The sequence below is a fragment of the Podarcis melisellensis genome (assembly GCF_964234715.1).
Source record: "Podarcis melisellensis genome assembly, chromosome: 2".
Classification (NCBI taxonomy): domain Eukaryota; kingdom Metazoa; phylum Chordata; class Lepidosauria; order Squamata; family Lacertidae; genus Podarcis; species Podarcis melisellensis.
This window is the reverse complement of record NC_138529.1, coordinates 68802618-68827023: the sequence shown is the minus strand read 5'-3', so window position 1 is coordinate 68827023 and position 24406 is coordinate 68802618. Positions and strand designations below refer to the sequence as shown.

The window sequence follows — 24406 nt, the reverse complement described above, 5'->3', positions numbered from 1 at the left end:
GTATATGTCCTGGGGTAAAACCCTTTTAAAAAGCTCAGCAACTTTGGGGTTAAATCCTTTAAAAAAATTCAATCCTAAAAAAGATCAGCAACTTCGGGGTAAAATTGTAAAAAAAAAAGCTCAACAATTTGAGAGTTGCTCCTCTGCCTTGATGACTTTGATTACCCTGTTCTGCACTTTTCCCCACTCTACAGTATCCTTTTTGAGGTGCATTTACCAGAACTGTACAGAGTACAGTGGTACCGTGGGTTAAGAACTTAATTCGTTCTGGAGGTCCATTCCTTAACCTGAGGTACCACTTTAGCTAATGGGGCCATCGTGCTTTTGCCGTGTGATTTCTGTTCTCATTCCTGAAGCAAAGTTCTTAACCCGAGGTACTATTTCTGGGTTAGCAGAGTCTGTAACCTGAAGCGTCTGTAACCCAAGGTACCACTGTACTCCAAGTATGGTCGCACCATTGATTTGTATAATGGTATTATAATATTGGCATTTTTATTTTCAGTCCCTTTCCTAATTATCCCTAACATGGAATTCACTTGTTTCACTGTTGATGCACCAAATCCACTATGACCTCAACATCTCTTTCGTGGTCACTCACCATCTGTTGAGACCACATTAGCATATATGTCAAGTTAAGGGTTTTTACCCTAATCTAGGTCACTTTAGACTTGCTAACATTGAATAGTATTTGCCATTTTAATGCCCCTTCACCCAGTTTGCAGAGATACTCCATGGATTACAGATTCTTAGCTTGGTGCAAGGACTGTTCGGCATTCTGCAGGCATAGTGTAGTGCCAGTGTGGTCCACTTGAACTGAACGCACTTGCACTCAGGCAAGTTGGGCATCAAGGCATTTGTTTTCCAGCCCTGCATCGTAAAGTGTTGTTCCTCAAGTAGTGTTAATACTCCTGTGAATTTTGGCCACAAATTAATATTACTTTCATCTTAAGAAATGCTAAGCTTTTGATCTGTAGGTGTTGAGATGTTTACAGTTCTTTTCTGTAGCCTTTATGATTAAACTCTTCATAATTGGTTGCTTTAAAAACTTAGTAGCGAACTTCAACTTTCCAACATTAAAAATTGCCAATATGGTATCTTGAGATTCCGTCTAATTCTGTAAAGCTTAGTATTTGGATATGACACTGGCAGTACATTTCTAGCACTTCAAGTCTGTAAGATGACTTCCTTTGTTTTTGTTTCAGTGTAATTGGTTTAATAATGAAGTGTGACTCGGTGTTTTCTTTTTTAAAAAATATTTTATTTTTCAGATTTTATCATCACAATTATTCATATATTCAATGATTTTCCAAGAATATAGTATAGATTCCCCCCCGCCCCTGAACTGAATTCCAACTGAATTTCCTCCCCCATAATTTCTTGCATCTCATTTTATTTCTCCAAACTTTGTTTTCCCTCTTATTTATCTTAATTTCCAATTGTATAATTACATAAATGTTGTATCAAACCTGCTAACATTTTACTATATTTACAGTAGTCTTTTAAATAGTCTATAGCAGGCATGTCCAACTCCCCAAAAACTGGCAGTGATCTACCCATTGTCATTGGAAGGAGGAGGAGTGTGCGTAGGGTGGGTGGAGTGCCCAGAGTTGTTGAGCTTTTTGCAGGGGCAGGATTGCACAGAGTTTTAGCTTTCCCCCCATAACTTTTTGTACACAATAAGGATCCTGCGATCTACCAGGATCAGCCAGGAATCTACTGGTAGGTCGTGATCTACTGATTAGACATCCCCGGTCTATAAATATCTTGCATTCTTGCTGAAACTTTTTCTCATCTTGAACGCTGGTCTTCATGGTCATCTTTGCCATTTTGGCATAATCCATCATCTTAATTATCCATTCTTCTTTTGTTGGTACCTTCTCCTCTTTCCATTTCTGGGAAAGTAATATTCTGGCGGCCGTTGTTGTGTACATAAACAGTCTTTTTAAGTCCCTTGGTATTCCATCCCCTGTTAATTCAAGTAAAAAGGCTTCTGGTTTTTTGACAAAAGTTATTTTAAACATCTTTTCAGTTCATTATATATCATTTCCCAGAAGTCTCTTACTTTTCTACAGGTCCACCACATATGATAAAAAGTACCTTCCTTTTCCTTACACTTCCAACATACATTTTATGTACTTTTATACATTTTTGCTGATTTTGTTGGACTCGGATACATTCAGTACATCATCTTCATATAATTTTCTTTCAGCGAACAGCAAGCTGTAAATTTTAAATCCTCTTTCCATAACTTTTCCCATTGATTTAATGGTATATTATACCCCACATCCTTTGCCCAATGTATCATAACCACTTTAACTTCTTTGTCCTTTGTCTCCCATTCCAACATTGATTTATACATTTTTGATAACAGTTTTTTGTTATTGTCTAATAAATCTTTTTTCAAACCTTGAGGGTTCTTTTCCAAAACACACACCTTTATCTAAACTGAATATATCATTCAGTTGATGGTGTTGTAACCAGTCTGATAACATATACCTTACTTCATTGAACTCTTTTAGTTTTAATTGGTTTTCCACCTCCATTAACAATTCTTTATATGTCGCCCAACCATCTTTCATATTTACATTTCTAATAGATATCACTTCTAATGGGGAGAGCCACCATGGTGTTTTAGTTTCCAACAAGTTTTTATACTTTCCCCATACTTCATAAATTGATTTCCTTACAATGTGGTTCAGGAATCCCTTGTATACCTTTGTTTTTCCATACCATAAATAAGCATGCCACCCAAATCTGTTGCCATGTCCTTCCAAATCTATTAGGTCTGTATTCCATTCCCATAACCAGCAAAGGCAGGACACCTCATAGTACAGTTTCAGATCTGGCAGGGAGAATCCGCCCCTTTCTTTAGCATCTGTTAACAATTTATATTTAATTCCAGATCCCCCCGCCAGACAAATTTGGAAATATCTTTTTGCCATTGTTTAAAGTGTCCTGCCCCCCTGACCACAGGTATTGAGTCAAATAGAAAGACATCCTTGGTAATACACTCATTTTTATCACAGATATTCTTCCCCTTAACTTGGTGTTTTCATTAATATTTCTACCTTTCATAATTCTGTAGGTGTGATGAAATAAATTGGCACTGAACCTTGTAAAAACTGAAAAGGAACAAAGAAAAATGACTAGAACTGCCTTTTCAAAATACAGTCTTATGCAAGTTTTCACAAATCTGCTTGCCAAGGATCAGGGACTCTTCTCAGCTTGAACGTCTCAGCTTGACCTGCCTTTTTCTCTTCTGAGTTGGGATATGGATGTATTTTGTACTGAGCTGTGGAAAAAGCAAAAGTGACAAGAGACCCGCATTGCTTCTATCTTTTCCAGAAGCCCAGAATGGTATAATACTCCTGTCTCTTTTTTCTAAAACAGAAGACTTAGGAGGAATTGACTGTGATAAAAAATTAAGGTTGACTAATAAGTTGATTTAAGTACCAGAGCACCGACAGAAGGGTGGCCAGTAAGTTCACTTAAATACCAGATAATTAGTATTTTTTTCTGCAACTTTATTATCCTTAAAAACAACTATAAAAACTCTTTAAGTTCCTTTACTTGTATATATGACTACTTAAATCACTTCAGCATAATATAAATTACCAGAATATGTTGGGTCCAATGAAGATTGAACCCCCCCCCCCCAGCTGCTGAATGCATTTCAACCATAAGGTGGTCATCAGTGGTTAATAATAGTATTGCAGATCTCTCAAGCATTGGAAGTTCTTTCAAAACATCTGTCTCCAAAAATGCTAGTTCTTTCATATACGGGGAATCTTGCAAACAAATTGAAGTGCTTTAATTTTTCATATCTCTGTTTAACTGATTGATACCTTATGTTTATTAAATAGTTTCTAAGATATACAATTCCACCAATACTCTTAATGTAGCAGAAATCCATACTTTTCTGGAAGCTTGGTTGGGATTTGATTTTACATAAGTAAATGAAAACGTACCCTTGGAGCAAGAAGCTTGTGTTGCTTACCAGCTGGACCCTGACTCCAGTTGGCATGAAAGTGCTTGACTGGAGTGCTTGCAGGATTTTACTCACATTGCTGACCCATCCAGTTAGGAAACAGCTGATGATTAAAATTCACTTTGTGTATACAGAGTAATTTTAATAGTAGGATCATTTAGATGCTGCTTTAAGCGGGTGGCACTGTGGGTTAAACCCAATCAGAAGGTCAGTGGTTCTGATTGGGGAGTTGCCAATCAGAAGGTCGGCGGTTCGAATCCCCACGGCGGGGTGAGCTCCCGTTGCTCGGTCCCTGCTCCTGCCAACCTAGCAGTTCGAAAGCACGTCAAAGTGCAAGTAGATAAAAAGGTACCACTCTGGTGGGAAGGTAAACGGCATTTCTATGCACTGCTCTGGTTCGCCAGAAGCGGCTTAGTCATGCTGGCCACATGACGCGGAAGCTGTACACTGGCTCCCTCGGCCAATAAAGCAAGATGAGCGCCGCAACCCCAGAAGCGGCCACGACTGGACCTAATGGTCAGGGGTTTCTTTACCTTTACCTTTAGCTCAATCATACCCATCATGCATTGTAAATCAGATTGGAGCTTCAAATTCCTAAACTTGGAATTAGAATAGCTTCAGGCAAAGACATCCAGAACTTTTCATTTCAAATATATGTACAGCTTCTAAGCTTGAGATTGGGGGGGGGGAGACTTGCATAATATTAAAATCCATAGTCACCCAGTAGCTGCATTTGAATGTAACCCTAAACTTTTGGTTTGTGCACTTCCATCTCCTCCTTCAGCGTATCTGCAAGAAGCTTCTGCTTAGATATTAAGTTAACTTCAGCTTGTTCTATTGTCTGCTTGTTTTGTCATCCAGACCCAGACAAATCTTAACTACAGTTTGTTTAAACAAGCTAACTTCAAACCTCAGTTTATAAAGTGGACTTGTTTCAGCAAACCATAGTTAAGATTAGCCACAGTTCAGGTTTGGATGATGTAACAAGCTGAAGCAAAAGCATCTGAGTTCCTTATGACTGTGCCAGGGAGGAAGGGGAGCCAGAGTTTGAGATTTGTTCCAACTTGTTTTCATAATGCTCAGCCATGTTTTAGCGTTATACTTGAAGAAGGCCAATGACTACCATTAGGTTCTGGTTCCATTTGCAGCATTGCTTGAGATCAGCCTGTCTCCCTACCCCTGATTATAATCCAGTTGGTTGGTTGCTTGGTTTTATGTTAGTTACCTTATTTTATTTGAATTCATCCTTAAGAGAAATATAGGTTACAATCCAGACTTAAGTGTGTGTAATGGGACTAGCAGAAGCTGACATGTCCAGACTCCTGAAAATGCTCCACTGAGTAGCAGGGCCCTGCTGAATGGGGTGGGCTGTGGCACTGAGGGGGACCCCCCAAAATCAAGCAGAAGCAACTGCCATAAGCTGGAACTACACTCAAGGAAGGTTCTTGGGTCAATTTGGGGGGGATTTCCCCACAGCCTTGATGCTTATAACTCTCCTACCACTGCAGCATTTTAACTTGCCAAAGCAATTAAATATCTAATATTTGGTTTAGAGTAAAATGTGCAAAATTAGCAAATATACTTAAAATGTATTTGCTTAGCTTGAATCACACTAGTATGGGTTTTCTTGGCAAACAACTTGCATTTTGTGACAACACAAACTGCTCTTTGTCTGCCAGTAACATTCTGGAAGCAGGAGTTCATTACTTCTATATAGCCATTTTTGCCGAGACAGACTCAGTTCTATGTATATTTGGAGGTGAGCCCAAGTCAGTGTGTTTGGAATGGATTTTTCTTTGTTCTAAGATTTCAGAAGTTGTAACCAATTCCTTACTAAGATGCATAAGGGTAAACAGTCTAAATTTGCAAACGGGTCAGACTTTTAGAAGTTGTAGCTGAAGTTGTTCATTTTGGTTCTGATTTAATCCAGAAATATATTTGAGACTCAAAATTACTTTTGAGTGCAGAGTGTACACCACCTAATTAAAACAGCCTAAAGAAAAGAGAAATTCAGCCTTCCATTAAAGCTACAGGTGGCTTGCCTGTGGCCCTCCAGATATTGCTCAACCATCAATCCCACAAGCAGTCCTTTATCAGCCATGATGGGAATTGTAGTCAAGTAGCATCTAGAGGGCGCAGGTGGGCCACAGGGTAGCCCCTGCTATCTTAAAGGCTTTCCCCGCTAAATGTTCTGACTACATACTGTTCATAGAGTGGCTAGGGAAGCCCGGCCAGATGGATGGGGTACAAATAATACAGTAGTAGTAGTAGTAGTAGTAGTAGTAGTAGCAGCAGCAGCAGCAGCAGCAGCAGCAGCAGCAGCAACAGTAGCAAGCAGCAGCAGCTGGTACTTTCCTTTTCCAAAAGAAGTTTAAATATACCTTTTGGTCATTCTTTTTCCTATTAGTCTTCTGTGTTTTACATAGTGTTATGGAACTACACTATGTGGTAGAATATAATTTTATAATCTTGGTACAGGAACTATCCAGAAATATGATGCCCTTCAGTGGGGATTGTATTTGTATCTGTGTCTTCATATCCTGGATCTTGATTCTTCCCCCTTCCCTGCCCCCAAATATACAGAATCTATTATCCAGGAACTTTTGATTCAGGCTAAACTGAAGACATGCAGGAGGCTAGAAGGGAGAGACATGTACTTCCTTCCTTAAATGTCAACACCAAGGAATGACTCATAGTCACAACCACTTTTCTAAGGTTTGTCAACTTTGGGGTTTTTTGTTTTTTGCTTTGTTCCTCTACATGAATTAGAAACCTTATGTGTTTATCTTTCACACTTAATTGGGAGTAAACTACAGCTTCTTGGTAGCTGCAACCCACTTCAGGATGTTTCTGCTGCTGTCTTGCAATTTGGCTCATGGTTCAAGAGTAATTCTTTCTGAATTGTCCTTTGCCTTACTGTCAGAAAACATTTGGTTGGCTGCACTGCCGCAGAGGCGTTCCCAAGACTTGCTTCACAGAAGACTCTCTTTTGGGGAGGGGCATACTAAAGCATTGTCTACAATATTTGTGTGTGTGTGTGTTTGTGTTTAGTTAATTTCTATACTCCCTTCAGTATAAATGTTTAGGTTGGTAATCTACACAGCTATATTATGACTTTCACTTTTATATCTGCACTTTGAGTTTTGTTGAATAAAGATAATTTGAATTATTTTCTGATTAGTTATCAAATAAAGAAGTGAATTAGTCTGCATGGAGGACGGTGAAAAATTATTCCAGTGATGGGCTCTAGAGTGCTCAATTAATACATATTAGCTGCTGAGAATTTGCAGTGTTTCAGGAACCAGCTATAGCTGACTACAAATTGAGGCTGTCAGATACTTGAAGTCACCTGAAAGTTTGTTGTATCCTATAGCAATCCCAGTTCACTTGATTAGATGTCTTCAGTTTGTTGCTACTACTTCAGCATAATTCTGTTTAGTAGTCTTAGTAAAGTAGCAATTGAAGGCAATTTGATAATTTTATTTATTTATTTTTATTTTCAATATTTGTCCCGAGTCAAATGTATTAGGAAAATGTTTACTAAAACATTTGTCCTGCAGGTAAAGAAGGCATTCAGTGCAGACTCTTATTGTCCTGCTTATTTTTTCTTCTGTAGGCGATAGTGAATTTGCTTATAGCGTTGTTGCATGCTCTGATCTCTCAAATCCAATTTAGCTTTCTTAGGAAGTATCCTTGGCTCTTGTTTTATCAAAATTGAAGCTGTTTATACTGAGGCTGAAATGCAGTATGAAATGCAGTTTATGGCACTGATTGCAGTGAAGTTCCAGTTCCCTGAAAGCAGCTTTTAGGCACATACAGATTCAAAGAACCACTCTACTAGTAGGTCTGTGTGTCCAACTGGTTTCAAAGGTGGATGTTTCCAGACAACAGTCTCCTTTACAGAAATGGCACTACTTCTGAAACCTATAGTAGTTTTAAAAGCCATTTGTGATGTGGCAAGCAAGGGTGATGTTTCAGTTGACCTTTCATCTTCTCTTTGGTCATATACAGACATGGAAAGGTTACACCCTGCTTATTGCACTAGCCTACCAGATTAAGATTCTTAACTCAAGTGGAATCATTAACTTTAATAACTGTGCAGTTGTAAACATGAATTATTTTTCATTTTCAGTCAAAATAATATATATATTTTCAAGGTTGAAATACTGATATTATGAAGATAGTCCTAATTATATAGGGTTGGATCCAGGCATGTCCTTCTACAACTGAGGGGCTCCTTTGGTTTGTGGAGGGGACTCCAATCCAGCACAAATTCCTGTTGGAGCAAACTGGCAAATTGATCAGAGCAGTAGGCAGGATCCTGTTCTGGCCCACCGACTGCAGGCCACTTTTGAGAAGTGGGCAAGACTTGCCCACCTGTTAACAACCTGACACTATATATCATATAACTTCAAAGAAAGAATCAGGGTTGCACTTAAGCACCCCAATTCTTCCCTCTTTCGTTGCAGCCCAAACTTGAATTCAAGCTGCAGCTGCAAAGATTCCTGCTGTCTGTAAGCCCTGCTTTCAGCAGCGTTCAGCTGCACCCAAAAACTCCTGAGGAAAACCACTCCCAGCAGGGCTTATATTTTGTGCCATATTTAAAAAGCACCAAACACTGGCTCCATTTGATGGGGAGCAATTGGAAGCACCACCACTCTATCAGAGAGTTCCCCATCCCTCTAGAGCAGATTTTTATGGGCTGCAGAGAGGAAGAGGAGAAATCTCCTTTAATCCATTAGCGCATGAGTGTAATTTCACTCATGGGAAATAAGGATCTAGCCCATAAAGTTATTAATACATATTTGCTTAACTTCCACAAGTGAGGAAAACAGTGGTTCAGTTAGGACTGCAGAAACCATTTAAAAATTATTCTGATACTTAATGCCAGTATAGGTACAATGTTAACTTGCAGTAGGTAAATGTCATTAATGTCAGATCTCTATATTTTGGTGTGGGACTTGAAAAGAAGGAATGATTTATAAAACCTAAGTCACTGTGTTCATTGTAATTGAAAAGCTGACATAAGTCACCAAAATAACACACTGAAAGCAAGTTTTGTTCTGTCTTAAGTCTTTAATTTAGAAAGCTAACGTAGCATTTGGCAGCTGGCAACAGCTTACCTCATGCACTTAATTTAACAACAGGAAGCAGCTTTTTAACTCTCGCATAACTTTTTTTCCTAGTTCTTCCTATCACCCGATGGATACCAGAAAAAGTATTCTGCAAAGCTAGCAGAGTGTAAATATATTGCTTTTAGATTTTTAAAACTTAATTGTCCCCTTGTTTGCAACAGGCTGCAAAACATCTTAAAGCCTACTCTTTTAGTGGTTAAAAAGCAGATAGAAGGACGGAGGGGAAGAGTTCATTGTATGAAATTAATGACTGAGGTAGTTTCCTTGTGTTGCCTGTGTATAGGACAGATTGTATATTTCTAGCACAAGTATCACAAATTCTCAGAGAAACATCTTCCATTGCATATTTAATAATCTAGTCTTCTAATTTATTTCTGCATTTTTCTTAAGCCTAACACACACTTCTGTTGTTTAGCTGTCTGCAAGTTATGGCTCTGCTGCTTCAATTTTGCATGTAAATATTTGTGTAAAATAGTTTCTACCTGAAAAATTTAAAAAGCTCAAAGAAGCTTAATTCATTACATTTCATTATTGACGTATGTGGAATTATAAAAGGTAAAGGTAAAGGTACCCCTGCCCGTACGGGCCAGTCTTGCCAGACTCTGGGGTTGTGCGCCCATCTCACTTAAGAGGCCAGGGGCCAGCGCTGTCCGGAGACACTTCCGGGTCACGTGGCCAGCGTGACATCGCTGCTCTGGCGAGCCAGAGCTGCACACGGAAACGCCGTTTACCTTCCCGCTGGTAAGCGGTCCCTATTTATCTACTTGCACCCGGAGGTGCTTTCGAACTGCTAGGTTGGCAGGCGCTGGGACCGAGCAGCGGGAGCGCACCCCGCCGCAGGGATTCGAACCGCCGACCTTTCGATCGGCAAGTCCTAGGCGCTGAGGCTTTAACCCACAGCGCCACCTGTGTCCCGATATGTGGAATTATGGCAGGCAGCAAAAAAAAATTATACATCTTGAATACTGTCAACTAAGAACCTGAAAATTACCTTGGTTTGTGATGTTTTAATACAACACAGCCTTTAAAATCTACAAGTTACTAGGTCACCCTGCCTTCATATACTTGTTTTAGTCACTTGTGGCTTAAAACAAATTTACAAAAACTACATGGCCACCTGGAGACAATGCTTAACTTTCCACAGCAACCAAGCAAGTGGCTGTTTATATGCCTAATGTGACACCTGTTAATGAGATGGATAAGAATCTCAGAATGGAGATAATTAGGCTTTATTCCTGCACATACTTAAGTTATAAACTCCCCCTCCCCAAAAAAAGTCATTATGTATTCATTTTTATGCAAACTTAAGACTTTGACCCAAAGAAATCACTGTGTTAAAAAAGAATCCTTAAAAAAATTCCTCAGTTGCTTAAACACAATAGTGTGAAATTGTACTTCAACTTTCTGATAAAATGTTCTGGCAAGCTGAAAATGGTGATGTGGGACAAGCTGACTGTTCTTTTGCAGGCTATTAAGGCTTAAAAGCATTGAGCTTCAGACTTGTAGCTTCCCTTTCAGTCTGTACTGCCCAGGTTTTTCTTCTCTGCTATCAAATGTTACATGAAAGTATGTGTATTTTCTCTTTCATTTTTCAAGGAACTGTAAATTACTGTATTCAATGCTACATTCATAATGCTTGCATTGGTTTGTATCATTGCATAGAAATAGACAATTTGTAGGCAAGGAAGTGGCACACTAGATGGTTCAGTGATATCTCCTAGGCCTAGATGGAATATTCTCTAAACAAGAATAAGAATACAGTATATCAGTTGTGTGTTCTCATGCTGAACTCCCTAAGCAACTTAGGGTGCTGATTTTTCATGGTCTGAAAATAGTTTTGGCAAGGGATTATTGATGGGTCACGAAGCTTAATTTGGAGGTAGGCCTTTTTTTCTTAAGTCAACTAGCAAATAGATAAAATCATGCAAACCCCCCAGTTTTTGTGATAGTGACACAGCCTGTTTAGTTTCACTGAAATTTGCTGAGTAATCATCTTCTTAGGGTTAAATAAAACCCATTACCCTTCCACACAGAAATTCAGAAGTCTTTCCTCCAGAATGCTGTATTGTGTTATATGTAGCTTAGAAGTAGCAGATCTTGGAGCACTTAAGGAGAAATAGTAAAGAACAGTGGTGACCTCATGGCTATTTTTGTATTCAAGTGTGCTTGTTCCAGAAAAGACAAGCCATGGGAAATGTATGTATCCATGACCTTCATTTGTTCCTAAATTGAAACAGGCCTCTAATATTGGAATGAAGCAACATACTTAAAAGCAACATTTTAAAAACATGAAAAATTCTTGAATACAAGGTTCAAAGGTACAAATGTAATTGATTATAGCATTGCTTTTGTCTCTGACCAGGTTGCTGAACAAGCAACATTCTTGGGACTTAATATTGCCAAAGTACTTTCAAATGCTGCAGAACATAGAATGTCTTCAGGTATTTGTTCCAGGAATGCAGTCTGAGAGTCTGCCAAGTGTGTTGCTTGCTCCTGCAACATGGTGACATGTACAAATGAAATTATGCGTTTTCAAACATTTATCAATCAAGGAACAACCATGTGAAAGTTCAAGTGTGTTTCAATTCATACAAATTTTCCATTTTCTGAAGTTAATGAAACAAAAATGAAAGTTTTTGGAAACTACAGATCTTCCAGACACTAGAGAAGTTTTATTTTTCAATATTGGTGTATTTTGCTTGAAGGATATAAATAGAATAAGGGATAAAATACAAAGAGCCAGTGGAGTCGTGGTCAGGCCAGAATATAAAACCATGACATGGAGGACCAGGGTTCAAATTCTGCCTTAGCCATGAAGCTCCCTATGTGACATTGGGTCAGTCACTCTCTCAGCCTAACCACCTCACAGGATTGTTGGGAGCATAAAATGGAGAAGAGGGAGAAACATGTACACCTCCTTGAGGTGCTTAGAGGAAAGGTTGGGTGTAAATAGAATAATACTGTAAATTTAAAATAAATGAAAGAAAGAGAAAATCATAGAATTGTAGAGTTGAAAGGTGTGGACCCCAAGGGCCATCCAGTCAAACCTCTTGCAGTGCAGGACTATCAATTAAAGCATAATAGAATAAAAGAATTGTTGAGTTGGAAAGGACAGTTCAATGTGTTTTTAGTCCATGGGTCTTGGACTCCATAGTGTTCTAATCACAAATTCTTGGGGAAAATCCATTGTCTAGATCTGGCCCAATTTGATAAAATAATACCATTGCAAAAGTGTTTTAATTTTCCTTTTCCGAAAAGATTCCTGTCTTGAGTTTCTTAGCAATGTCTGTATCAGCAGAATTCAGCAGCTCCTTGGATCAATCATAACTTACCTCCTACTGCATAAGACAGGCTGCATATTTCTAGAAGGAGCATAAAAACTAAAAACAATTTCAGGCTAAGTAATGGCTTTGGATGATGCCTTCATAGAGCAGATTAACAAACATAAAAGAGATATAATAGTCACTTCATTTTTCTTGAAGGTGGGAAAAGCAACTAGTAGATTGCCTATCTTGGACTTCATTCTTACCAACAGAGAAGAACTGGTCAGTAAAGTGGAAGTAGTGGAACCTTGGGAGGAAGTGACCATTTCCTTTTGGGATTCATGATACAGAGGAAAGGGAAAGCTGAGTGTAGTTGGACATGCACTCTGGACTTTTAAATTTTTGATTTCTAAAAGCATAATGAACTATACTGGCTGAGATCCTATGGTCAGAAATACTCAAAGAATGGGTCATGATAGAGTTTCTTAAAAAAGATGTTTGAAGGCACAACCACAAACAATTCCAACAAACAAGAATAGTAGGAGGTACCTAAAGAAACCAGTGGGGGGGGCATAAGGAACTTTCAGATGAGCTGAGATTTAAAGGGGACTTGTTTAAGAAGTAGAAGAAGGGGCAGATTGCAAAGGAAGAGTATAAATAAGTAGCCAGTGCTTGCAGGGAGAAGGTCAGGTAGGCTAAAGCTCAGAAACAAGCACAAAATTACAAGAGAAGTTAAAAATAATAAAAGGGGTTTTATGGCTGTGTTTGAAGCAATAGAAAGAACAAGGAAGTAGTAGGTCCTCTGCATGGAGAATACAGAGAAATGCTATTGGATGACGGAGAGAAAGCAGAACTGGCAGAAAATGTATCAGCGGGTTTTTCCCAATTGATTTTTACACTTGACCCTGCATTCTGGGTTTGGAGTGTATCTAGTGTGCAACTGACTCCACTTGTCAATGGGCTAAGCACTTGCATTTGTATTTTCCATTACAAATCACCATACAGTGGTGCCTCGCAAGACGAAATTAATTCGTTCCGCCAGTCTTTTCGTCTTGCGAGTTTTTCGTCTTGCGAAGCACGGTTTCCCATAGGAATGCATTAAAAATCAATTAATGCGTTCCTATGGAAACCGCCTTCAGACCAGGTCCGGGGACAGTCTGTCCCCCGACCTCTTCTGAAGGCTGGTGGGGGGCAAAAGTCTTTGCTCCCCCCCCCCCCGCCTGCCTTCAAAAGCCGTCCGGGCGCTTTTAAATCGCCCCGGACAGTCCCGGGTTAGGCAGGCAGGGGGGACAAAGACTTTTGCCCCCCGCCCGCCTTCAGAAGAGGTCCTGGACCTCTTCTGAAGGCTGGCGGGGGGCAAAAGTCTTTGCTCCCCCCCGCCTGCCTTCAAAAGCCGTCCGGGATAGCGGGAAGCGCTTCCCTGCTATCCCGGACCGCTTTTAAAATGCTGGCGGTGGGGAGCAAAGCCTTTCACCCCCGCCGGCCTTCCTGGACCTCTTCTGAAGTCCGGAGGGGGGGGAAAGGCTTTGCTCCCCACCGCCAGCATTTAAAAGAGGTCCCTGGAGATTTCCCTATGGGCTTTCGTCTTGCAAAGCAAGCCCATAGGGAAAATCGTCTAGCGAAGTGTCGCAAAAACCGAAAAACCCTTTCGTCTTGCGGGTTTTTCGTCTTGCGAGGCATTCGTCTTGCGGGGCACCACTGTAAAATCATAACCATGAGCTATGAGAACCTCGCACTTGAAATTTATTTTTTCCTTCTCAGTATATCTTACTGGATATTTCTAAATTATCCTGTGTAGTTCAATAATGTCGTATAAGTCTGATACCAATATGACTACATCAGATTTTGCCTTTGCTTCAATCCTGTCCCCATGTATCTGAGTGTAAGCCCTGTTGAATTCAATAGGACTTAATTCTGAGTAGGCATGATTAGGATTACACTAGTTGTGGATAGGGCAGTAGTAAATGTGCACAATGGTTCTTTGACTTCAGTGCCTATGAATCCATATGACAGTTCATTGAACTAAGTACACCAGGTGACTCAGAAGGATCTGGCTCAGTATTGCCATGACTGGATGCTTCCCAAGCTGCTCCATCTCTGCATCTAGGTTTTTGCTTGAGTCTTGTTCTTGTAATTCTGCAGTGCAAAGATTTTTCAGAAAGCATACTTCAGTTGTGTGTAAATCCAGTATTAATCTCTAATTATGTGATCATAAGTAAGGAAAGTTCAGTGTGCCCCTAAATTGTTTAGGATTTTCAGAGGCAGAAAGATCCAAGACCACAGGAACGGATCGCTTTCTTCTTGCTTTAAGCTTGCTGTCTGAATCTCTCATATTAGACAGTTTGGTAGCTATGTGTATATTATTTCCTGTTGGTCGACTGGGCTGCAGAGAGAGCTGCGTCATGGCACTCTTGGGATGAATATTAGAAACCGCTAGGATTTCAGGAAATGTCTTCACTGTAACCCTTCCATGGAAAATAGTTTCTGATTCATGTTCTGCAGGGTTACCTTCCACTCTTCCCTTCCACTCCTCAGGCTGCCAGGCTAATTGTTTCGTTCTTCTAAAAAGAATCTTATGAAACTGTGAAGACACAGGCAATGCAATACAATGAGATATAGAAACGAGTTTACTTGTTAAGGATTACTGCAGTTTCTAAGAAAATAAGTATTTTTTTTACTTACTTAATGTGTTTTATGTAATAAAAAATACAATTAGATTAATTCTTCTTTATTATACAAAAATATTGGACACTGAACCATAGAACAGTTGTATTAACATTCAAGAAAAAAGGAAGAAATGAGATTCTTAATAAAAATGTTAGATGTTGTGAAGCTGTAACTGAAACAATAGCAACTTAAAGGGGAGACCACTCTTAATCTTGGGTGGGGGAAATGCAGTGTAGTTGGCTCTTGATAGATGTGGAGTAAGGGAATAAGTTACCAGTGTTAGTTGGGTGTGGGGAGGTACACATCCATTTTATATATTTACAATTGGAGTCTCAAGCTTAAGGCCCGGGGATTTTAAAGTTCTTTTGGGCTCCAAATACAGCCTGCAGCATCCCAAAAACTCTACACAAATTACTGAACTATCTTCACAGTTAGAAATTGTCACAGTATGACAAAAGGAGTGAATCAGGAGTGGTTGCTACTACACGCCTCAGCATCAGAGTTGTCCATGACTACTTCAAAATTAGCATTGTTGGTGTGAAAAGCATAGGACATAGGTAGGCAACCTAAGGCCCAGGGGCGGACAGTCCAGAAATCAGCGTGTTTTTACATGAATAGAATGGGTGCTTTTATTTAAAATGCATCTCTGGGTTACATGTGGGGCATAGGAATTCGTTCATTATTTTTTTCCAAATATATTCCAGCCCCCCCCCCACAAGGTCTGAGGGACAGGAAAAACCATAATTTCTGTTTTTAATCATCAATGTGTTTCTCTTTGCAGCAATGGCAGCCATTCGGAAAAAGCTGGTTATAGTGGGTGATGGTGCCTGCGGCAAGACCTGTCTGCTCATTGTATTTAGTAAAGACCAGTTCCCTGAAGTATATGTTCCCACGGTATTTGAAAACTATGTAGCAGATATTGAAGTTGATGGAAAACAGGTGAGTCTGTACTTCTGCCACTAGCACATCACCTGCATCTGTTCTACAGAGTATATAGTTAGCATAAATGAATCTATAGTTAGAGATCAATATCATGGATTGAATCCTGAATCTCACTTCTGCAAATGAAAAGGCTTCTTCCATCTAGGAGAACTGAGTTGGCTTCTGCTGAGGAAAGGGGTTGAGATTTTCAGTTAACTTTTCATGCACCCCACACTACCTTCTACAGAGAGGTCCCAAACATCCAGAGCAGCTGCTGGAGAAAGGAGGAATCTGCAAAAAATCACTCCCTTTCCCCCCAAGGAGACTATCCCATTAGCAAAATTCTGCTCACATGAAATCTGAATCCATCCCAAGGAAACTTGATGAATCTATGGGCATGTGTTTACATTTGGGGGGTGGCCTCCTGGTTCTCTAAAGAGTTCATATATGGTTGCTACTCTGTGTAAATAGCACTCTCACTAAATAGAAGGTTTGACGAGCTTAATGTTAGATTGCCCCCCTTTCAAATCATTTGGATGAAATTGAAGGGTATTTGTTCTGTTCTCAGTTACATGCTGCTAAAGTTAATGAAAGGATATCTTAGAAACAGCTTAAAATGTTGTACATTCAGTGGGTTAGTATTGGAACAAACTGTTTTGCCAATTAAAATTTGTGGATGCCTCTTTTGCGCAGAGTGTAGGACATAGCAGCATTTTTAAAAAAGAAGTGTGTAGAAGTAATGAAAAGCAGAACTGAATCTGTTTTATTCTTGATCGTTGGACTTTATTTGAAACCAAGCTAAATTTTGTAAGTTTCTTTATTTTTAAAATTTAATGTATTTATAAACCACTTAAGACAGTCCCTAAGCTATTTACAGAATAACAAATACAATATATAGCAATGAAACTTGAGAGGCTATGATATATAATGCAGTACAATATTAAACATAAATACAATATTTTGCAATAAACAATAAAACCCTAAAGTATAGCAGGTCACTTTGAAGCACCTTTAGAGTCCATGATCCCTTCTTCAGCCTCACACTTGCCAAGCCACATCCTGACTCGCAAAGTGCTACAGTCATACCCAAATTCTGCCTTACAGATACACAGATCATACAATGCCTACTACTAATTCAATATCACCCTCCCACACCTTACATTGCTTCACCAAAACAGCTGAAAGGCTTTCAGAAACAACAGTATGTATGTGTGCCATTTATATGTGGATTTTAAATGCAGGATATTCCTTTTAAACTACAGAAGAATTTATTATCCTACTGCACAGCAATATTAGCAATTTCTACGTAAAGGGGAAAACTGGTTATATGAATACAATCTTGGTCTCTCTTTTCCTTACCCCAGAGAAATCCTGCCAAGTTTTCCTTTCCTTCTACCGTGCCCTGTATTTATGTCTGTCACTCCAGTGGCAGTTTTGTGAGAATGACATTTGCACAGAATTGTTGTCAGTCTTGGTGCTCCTTCTTTCTTCTTTGTACATGAGTGTAGGTGCCCAAGTACAAAAGGTGCATGCCTCGTGTCAGCTTGGAATGACTTCTTTTTGAGTTAAATTGCAACTCTGCCCTACAGTGTAAACAAATTTTAGGGACCTTTATCCATTTTGGTCCCTGCTCTTTAAAGATTTTCACCCAAAAAAATCATTGATTTAAATATGTGTTTATTATGAACTGAAGCAGGGAACATATGTCCTGGGGGTATTAAAATGTAAAATGAGAAGAGGCCTTCAATTTGATCTTTGCTGTAATACTTCAAATAATTTGCAAATTGATCCAAACCCCTGAATGTTCAATCATATGCATCTGGAAAATGTAAACTGATATTTCTGTTAAGCTATTTCTTATCAATACACTACACTAGTGGCTTTCAGTAGAATAGAAGTTCCTCAGGAACTGTTTGAACTGAATTTTTGGACAGAGAATTAAAAGCACTGAAACTGACTGTGGGTTTTGTTTTGTTTTTTAAACCTTTTATCCTGCTTTTAGGCAAGACTTAAAGTGGTTTACAATTAAACATATTTCAGTCAAACATTCATAAAACTCAAAATACTCATTTATATCTAAAAATTATAAAACAGCATAAAACAAAATGGACATTTAAAACTGTGTAACCCAATGATCAGCATCCTTAATTAACCTCCAGAAGCCAGAATGAATTTAGGCTGACTGAAAATATCAGAGATTGGCTTGCCTGATATCACTCAGCACCAGGTTCCATAATTTGGGAGGGGGGTGTCCAGAAAAAAGGCCCAGTTCTGTTTGCCTACTTGCAATTCCTTTTTATGTTCATGTTTATAAAAATACAATTGATACTGATTCTCCCCCCATTTCCTTTGAGGTAAGGTACTTCACGCAAACATCTATTATCACAGTCATATTTGGTAGTAATCGAAACCTGCAATCGGCAATGCAGTTTTATAAAATCTTGCTGACAGTGAAACTCCTGAGCAATACAGCTAAACACTCAAATCCATTTTTTCTAACTAGCGGAGGCCGAACAAATAGGTGGATATTCTTTTTTCAACGAGAAGCTCTGGAAATCTGTTCAGGGCCCATATAAAGAAGGCCTTTGCTCCTTGCACAGCTCTTCTCACCACGGTTGAAAGTAGCATATGGAACAGTGTATTATTTCTTTTTAAATGAGAGAGTGCTTAAATGGAGAGGGACATGCTCTGAAATCTCAAGACAAGAATTTTTAACACCACCCTGACAAGCCTTATCTATTAAGGTACCTTCTTTTATTGACTGAATGCCCTTATTCTTCCTGTAGGTGGAGCTGGCCTTATGGGATACAGCAGGACAAGAAGACTATGATAGACTTAGGCCTCTTTCATACCCTGACACCGACGTTATACTTATGTGTTTTTCAATTGATAGTCCTGATAGTTTAGGTAAGTAGTTAAAACTAAATTCATGTCATGTCCTCTAAATTACTGCATTGCTAGCAGGATGTCTATACTATATATAAGCTAAAACTTCAGAGAACTTGCATTTTCAATGAGACATTAGTTCTTGGGGTAGGGAATCTCCTTTCTTAATCATAGCTGTGAACAAATTGTATAAAAAGATTGCTATTGTGAAGGTAGGCAAGTTTTTTGTGAAGGTAGGAAAGGAGGCTAATATCAAGGACAAAACAGTTAGAGAATTCAACGTTTCTGTGTCTAAAACTGAGCTGGGAGAAACATTAATTTCCCTGATGTGATGAAGTTTGTTCTTGATCACATTTTATTCCACAAGAGGCATGTTCATTACTCTTTAAATGCTATTGAATTTCAATGCAGATATGTGTGGGAATAGTTTGTTAACCAAGGGTAGCTGTAACTTTAACGGGGGGGGGGATTATGATTTACTTAGCTAAACATACTTTTGAGAGAATATGCAAAAATATAAAATACATATTTCTAAGGGCAGTATTTCTTCCATAAATCCAGTTATAACTACTCTAAACTTGCTCCAAAATGTACTGTTTAGTGATTAATGGAAATTCATCATTGGTTCAGCAGAAAGAGAATTTTAAGACTTCGTTATTCTACAGATCTTGCCAAGTGACTTAAATCAAAGAATGGTAGCAGGCTGAGATTCGTAATGTTCCTTTCTGCCTTGTTTACTAGCTGAAACAGACTAGTGGCAGAGAAATGGTGGGAAAAGGTGGGAAAACTGCTATGGATTCGGTCTTAGCCAAATTAGAGAATGTTGGAGGGAAAATATATTCCGTTAGGATAAGCTACTTGAGAGCTGCCAAAATGGAAACTGGAATCCATTGGAACGAGTGCAAGGATCACAGCTAGGAAGGGGGGAGGATCCTGACTGCTCTCACTAACTGCTAACAGCTGGGGAAATCCCAAATGGCCTCTTGTTTGGGATCTTTAAACACTGGTGTCTAGCATTTTGAGAGCCCAGCCAGTAAGGCTGGTGAGGGATATGGGAAAATGAGCTCTCATGGAAATTTGCTGTACATGTGTTACCTTAATCTTGACTGAAGATTGATTTTCTGATGTGAGTTTTTTTTTTATTTCAGAAAACATTCCAGAGAAGTGGACTCCAGAGGTGAAACACTTCTGCCCCAACGTACCAATCATCCTGGTAGGAAATAAGAAGGATTTGAGGAATGATGAACACACAAGGCGGGAACTGGCCAAGATGAAGCAGGCAAGTCTTTTTTTCCATTTCCATGCAGTATCTGTTAAAATCATCCATGAAACTCACTGTGTGACCATGGGTCAATCCCTCAACCTAACCTACCTCACAGGGTTGCTGTGAGGATGACAGGGGGGGGAAATAGACTCATGAATGCCACCATGAGCTCCTTGGAGGAAAGGTGTAATAGCTATACTGATGAATGAATAAACAAAATTAAAAGTCTTTCTCTTGCCTGCCTGCCGACAATTTTGAATTGTTGGGAGGAGACCCGGTTTGGAATTAAAAAAAGAAGAAGCCTAACCTAAAAATGAAAGTGAAAAGAACATGTGACACAATCAGGATCTTCAGGCCTGCAAATATTAGACTTTACATGTAGGTCCCCAGCAAATCCAGTGTGCGGCTATCTGCTAGGACAAGCTTTCCTTAGGTGGATGTGCAGACAAGGTGCAATCCATGATCCTGTATTTGGTATCCCGAGTTCTCATCTGAATCATCCTCCACGCCACCCTCCTTTTTGTAATAGCATTTTAAGTTTGCCAAAGTGTTTGAGTCTTTTTATCTTCACATCGATCCTTTAAAGTAGATAATAGTGTAATTTTAGCAAAGCAGCTGAAAGAAAAGTACTAGCAGCACTTTAGAGACTGACAAATTTATAACAGCATAAGCTTTTGGGGGCTAAAGCCCACTTCGTGTCTGCAGCACACACAGCCCGCCCCCTTTGAGGACACACGATTAGAAATTTAGTTCTTTATTGTCAAAGCACTCCTAAGGTGCAAGAATCACCTACACTGTTCCTGCTAAATAGGTAATTAGGCATCCCCTCCTTCACACCTGTTCTCCAATCCAGACAACAGTGCAGCCACGCCTCCATCAGCACATTTAAGCCCCCTTAAATGAATTTCATCCCTGCTACCAAACCTTCAAAGATTCATCTCTAGTAATTGCATCTTGTCAGGAGACAGTACAGAAGAGTCTGCCTGGCTTTCCTGAGTTGAAAATAGCAACATTCTATTATGCCTTTGGACAACTAAACAGAAGTATAATAAAACTGTATAATTGCAAATAGTTTACAGTATTTTTATTTTTCATGGCGTGGGCACATCCCCTGGTCTGTCTCTCTACCCAGCTGGCCAAATCTAACTGTTCAGTGGCATATACTGGTCCATCACCAGAATTCCATAGTGCAGTACTAGATTTCCTGAGCTGGGCAAGCAATGTGCTGTGGTAAGAAAACTGCCACAGGTACAAAGGGACATTTCATATGTTGCTGCAGTAATATGATTACTTCTAAAGCAAGATCATCACATGGAAAGTTCCATGTCGGCATTGTGCCTACCTGGGCTTGCTTTGTGGAGCAGCTTTAGGATCTAAAGTTTAGGTCATTGTCTCAGTATTTTTTTCAGTACTGGAGAATATTCTAGATGTTGGACAAACGTTATTGACTACTTGATGCTAAAACATTATGCCCTTTTCTTTAGTAAAAATGCTTGCTCACTGTGAGGAAGCCTTGTGTTACAGGTGCAGAGGAATTCATTGTTAGACAGAGATATTTATCTGCCTCTTGGTAACATCCTGCAATATGAATAAATTAGGTTTCTCGACTCCTATGTAATAGTCCTTTTAAACTGCATGCCTATACCTGGCATTTCTCTAAAAGCCAAACAAATTCTTAAGTTCATTTAAATCACTAAGATGTGTGTTGCAACATGTCACTAACTTAAAAAACAGCTGTCACCTGAGCAGTAGCTGGGGCAGTAACTAGTCCCCCTTTTCTGCTACACATACTGAGGAATAATGCAGCAAATAAATGATCTCACAATTTTTCTCTTTAAGGAAGAAGAGAACCACAGGGAATAGAACGTAGGTTTTAAGATTCAAGTTTTTGATGGCTTACTTGCACTGACTGCTGCACTATGAAACCTACTGGTGCTGTACCAAACCATTTTTAAGTGTTCACTTCAATTTTAGAAGGCCTCACTTTGCTAGAAGAGCATTGCCAGAAGTTTATTCCCTTCATAATAGCAGCAGAGAATCAGGGGCTTGCATCTGAATTGGGAGGATAAAAACCAAAATGGTCCGTCTTCCTTCCTTTTGAACTATGTTAATTGTTTTTGTGTTTGTACAGGAGCCAGTGAAACCTGAAGAGGGCAGGGATATGGCAAACCGCATTGGTGCTTTTGGATACATGGAGTGCAGTGCAAAGACCAAAGACGGTGTGAGGGAAGTTTTTGAAATGGCCACTAGAGCTGCTTTACAAGCCCGACGTGGCAAGAAAAAATCCGGGTGCCTTCTCTTGTAAAGCACGGCCAGGGGAAGATGGCTGAAGCAGCGCCCTGCACTCGATAAATTTTTGAAGTGCTGTTTATTAATCTTAGTGTATGATTACCAGCCTTTTTCATTTATCTATAATTTACTTAAGAGATTTAAAATTGAGTCTTGCTACCAGTATTTAGAAGCCAACCATGATTTTTTTATAACGGTCTGCATCAAATACATCTGTGCACACAAGGGTTAACTTCAACATTCCTTTAACAAAACTTTCTCTGCACTTGCAGGATATGCCAGGCGCTAATTCAAGACAATTCTCTAACTTCCTGCTTTTTTTTAGAAATGGGGAGGGGAAAGCTGGTAACACTGAGAATTGGGCTGTAACTACTTCATAACTAACATGTTCTAGCCTATTCAGGCACAACAGACATGGCTGTGGATGAGGTCCTGAGTAACTTCAGTATTTTCACATTTGATTTCTTCCCTCCCCCCCCCCCCCCCCGATTCTGTACTCAAAGGCTCTGAAGTGTAAAATTGGTGGTTGGAAAATGTGATTATCCTGAAATGACCACAGTCCCATCCAGCTATGAAAAGTGACAGTTCTGTGGTTTCATGTTAGTTACCTTATAGTTACTGTGTAATTAGTGCCACTTAAATGTATGTTACCAAAAATAAATCTATATACCCCAGCCTAGATGTAGTATTTTTTGTATAATTGGATTTCCTAATACTGTTGCTTGTAACTTCTGTGTAAGGTGTTCTGGGTTTTTTAATAGTGTATTGCAAAATAAAGTCAAATGGAGATTGATGCCCTTTCCCCATTTGTAATTGTCCAACCCATTTGTATGACTTAAACATGCCCAGAAAGCTCATCTTAATACCTCCTTTGGAGCAAGGGAAAAGCAGCTGTTTTACAGTCAAGGTAACTGAATGTTTCAGAAGCTTTAAGTTAACCCCTGCTGAATCCAGCTCCAAGCTGAAAATGCAATTTCTTGTTAATCTGCTGGCCAAATTCCCATCCTGTGAACATCTTGCTGTTCTGCAGCAAACTAAACTCTCTTCTGTATTTCCTGTTTCCAACAACTAATAAAATAAAGGCAGTTTTCTAAGCTCCCTGTATTCTGGTGTTTGTGTTCTTCGCTGTGTACAAGCTTGTGTTCAGGGTGGAACAGTGTGAATTTAAAAAGAAAGCCAACACTCATATTTTTGTCTATAATTGTCAGCAGCACTGTCTGCAGAATATAACAACCCTACTTTAAAATATAAAGATGTGTAACTTGCTCCTGATGTGTAACTAGCGGCTGGGCTCTTGGCTAGTGCTGGCAACTTGATACCAGTACTCCTAGCAAGCTGCCTAAGTAGGTATGAAGGTGGGGTAGAGCAGAGCAGTGCCTTTTCCTCAAGAAGGATCCATGCTTGCATTGCCAGGTTAAAACATGTCTACACAAGAGAAGATAACTGCACAGCAAAGTTTCTGGCAAATGGTCATCTTAATGCACATCATGTAGTAAATACTGTTACTCAACAGAGAAAAAAAGTTCAGCACCCTAAATATAACAATAATAATAATAATAAATAATAAATTTATTTATACCCCACCCTCCCCAGCCAAGGCCGGGCTCAGGGTGGCTAACAAGCAATAATAAAAACAAGTTGAATGAATACAATTTAAAAACAAGATTAAAATACAACATTAAAACATTAAAGGGGGAAATGTCAAAGTTCTTTATCATTATTGCACAGGTTTGTATATTTAGCTATACAAGTGCATGAGGTAACTATAAAGAGCTGTAATGCATATAATAATAATAATAATAATTTATTATTTATACCCCGCCCATCTGGCTGAGTTTCCCCAGCCACTCTGGGCGGCTCCCAATCAGTGTTAAAAGCAGTACAGCATTACATATTAAAAACTTCCCTGAACAGGGCTGCCTTAAGATGTTTTCTGAATGTCAGGTAATTCTTTATCTCTTTGACATCTGATGGGAGGGCGTTCCACAGGGCG

General features: G+C 39.3%; 1 protein-coding gene across 1 annotated transcript in view; it reads left to right on the top strand.

Annotated features, from left to right (window-relative positions):
* Window positions 1-23507, top strand: part of RHOA (ras homolog family member A) — a 29970-nt gene extending 6463 nt beyond the window's left edge. The window contains exons 2-5 of the mRNA XM_081900405.1: window positions 15835-15992; window positions 18761-18881; window positions 20009-20139; window positions 22256-23507. Coding sequence (XP_081756531.1) covers window positions 15837-15992; window positions 18761-18881; window positions 20009-20139; window positions 22256-22429 — 582 coding nt within the window. The 5' untranslated portion in view covers window positions 15835-15836 and the 3' untranslated portion in view covers window positions 22430-23507. The remainder of the gene's footprint in view (window positions 1-15834; window positions 15993-18760; window positions 18882-20008; window positions 20140-22255) is intronic.
* Window positions 23508-24406: the final 899 nt, after the last annotated feature.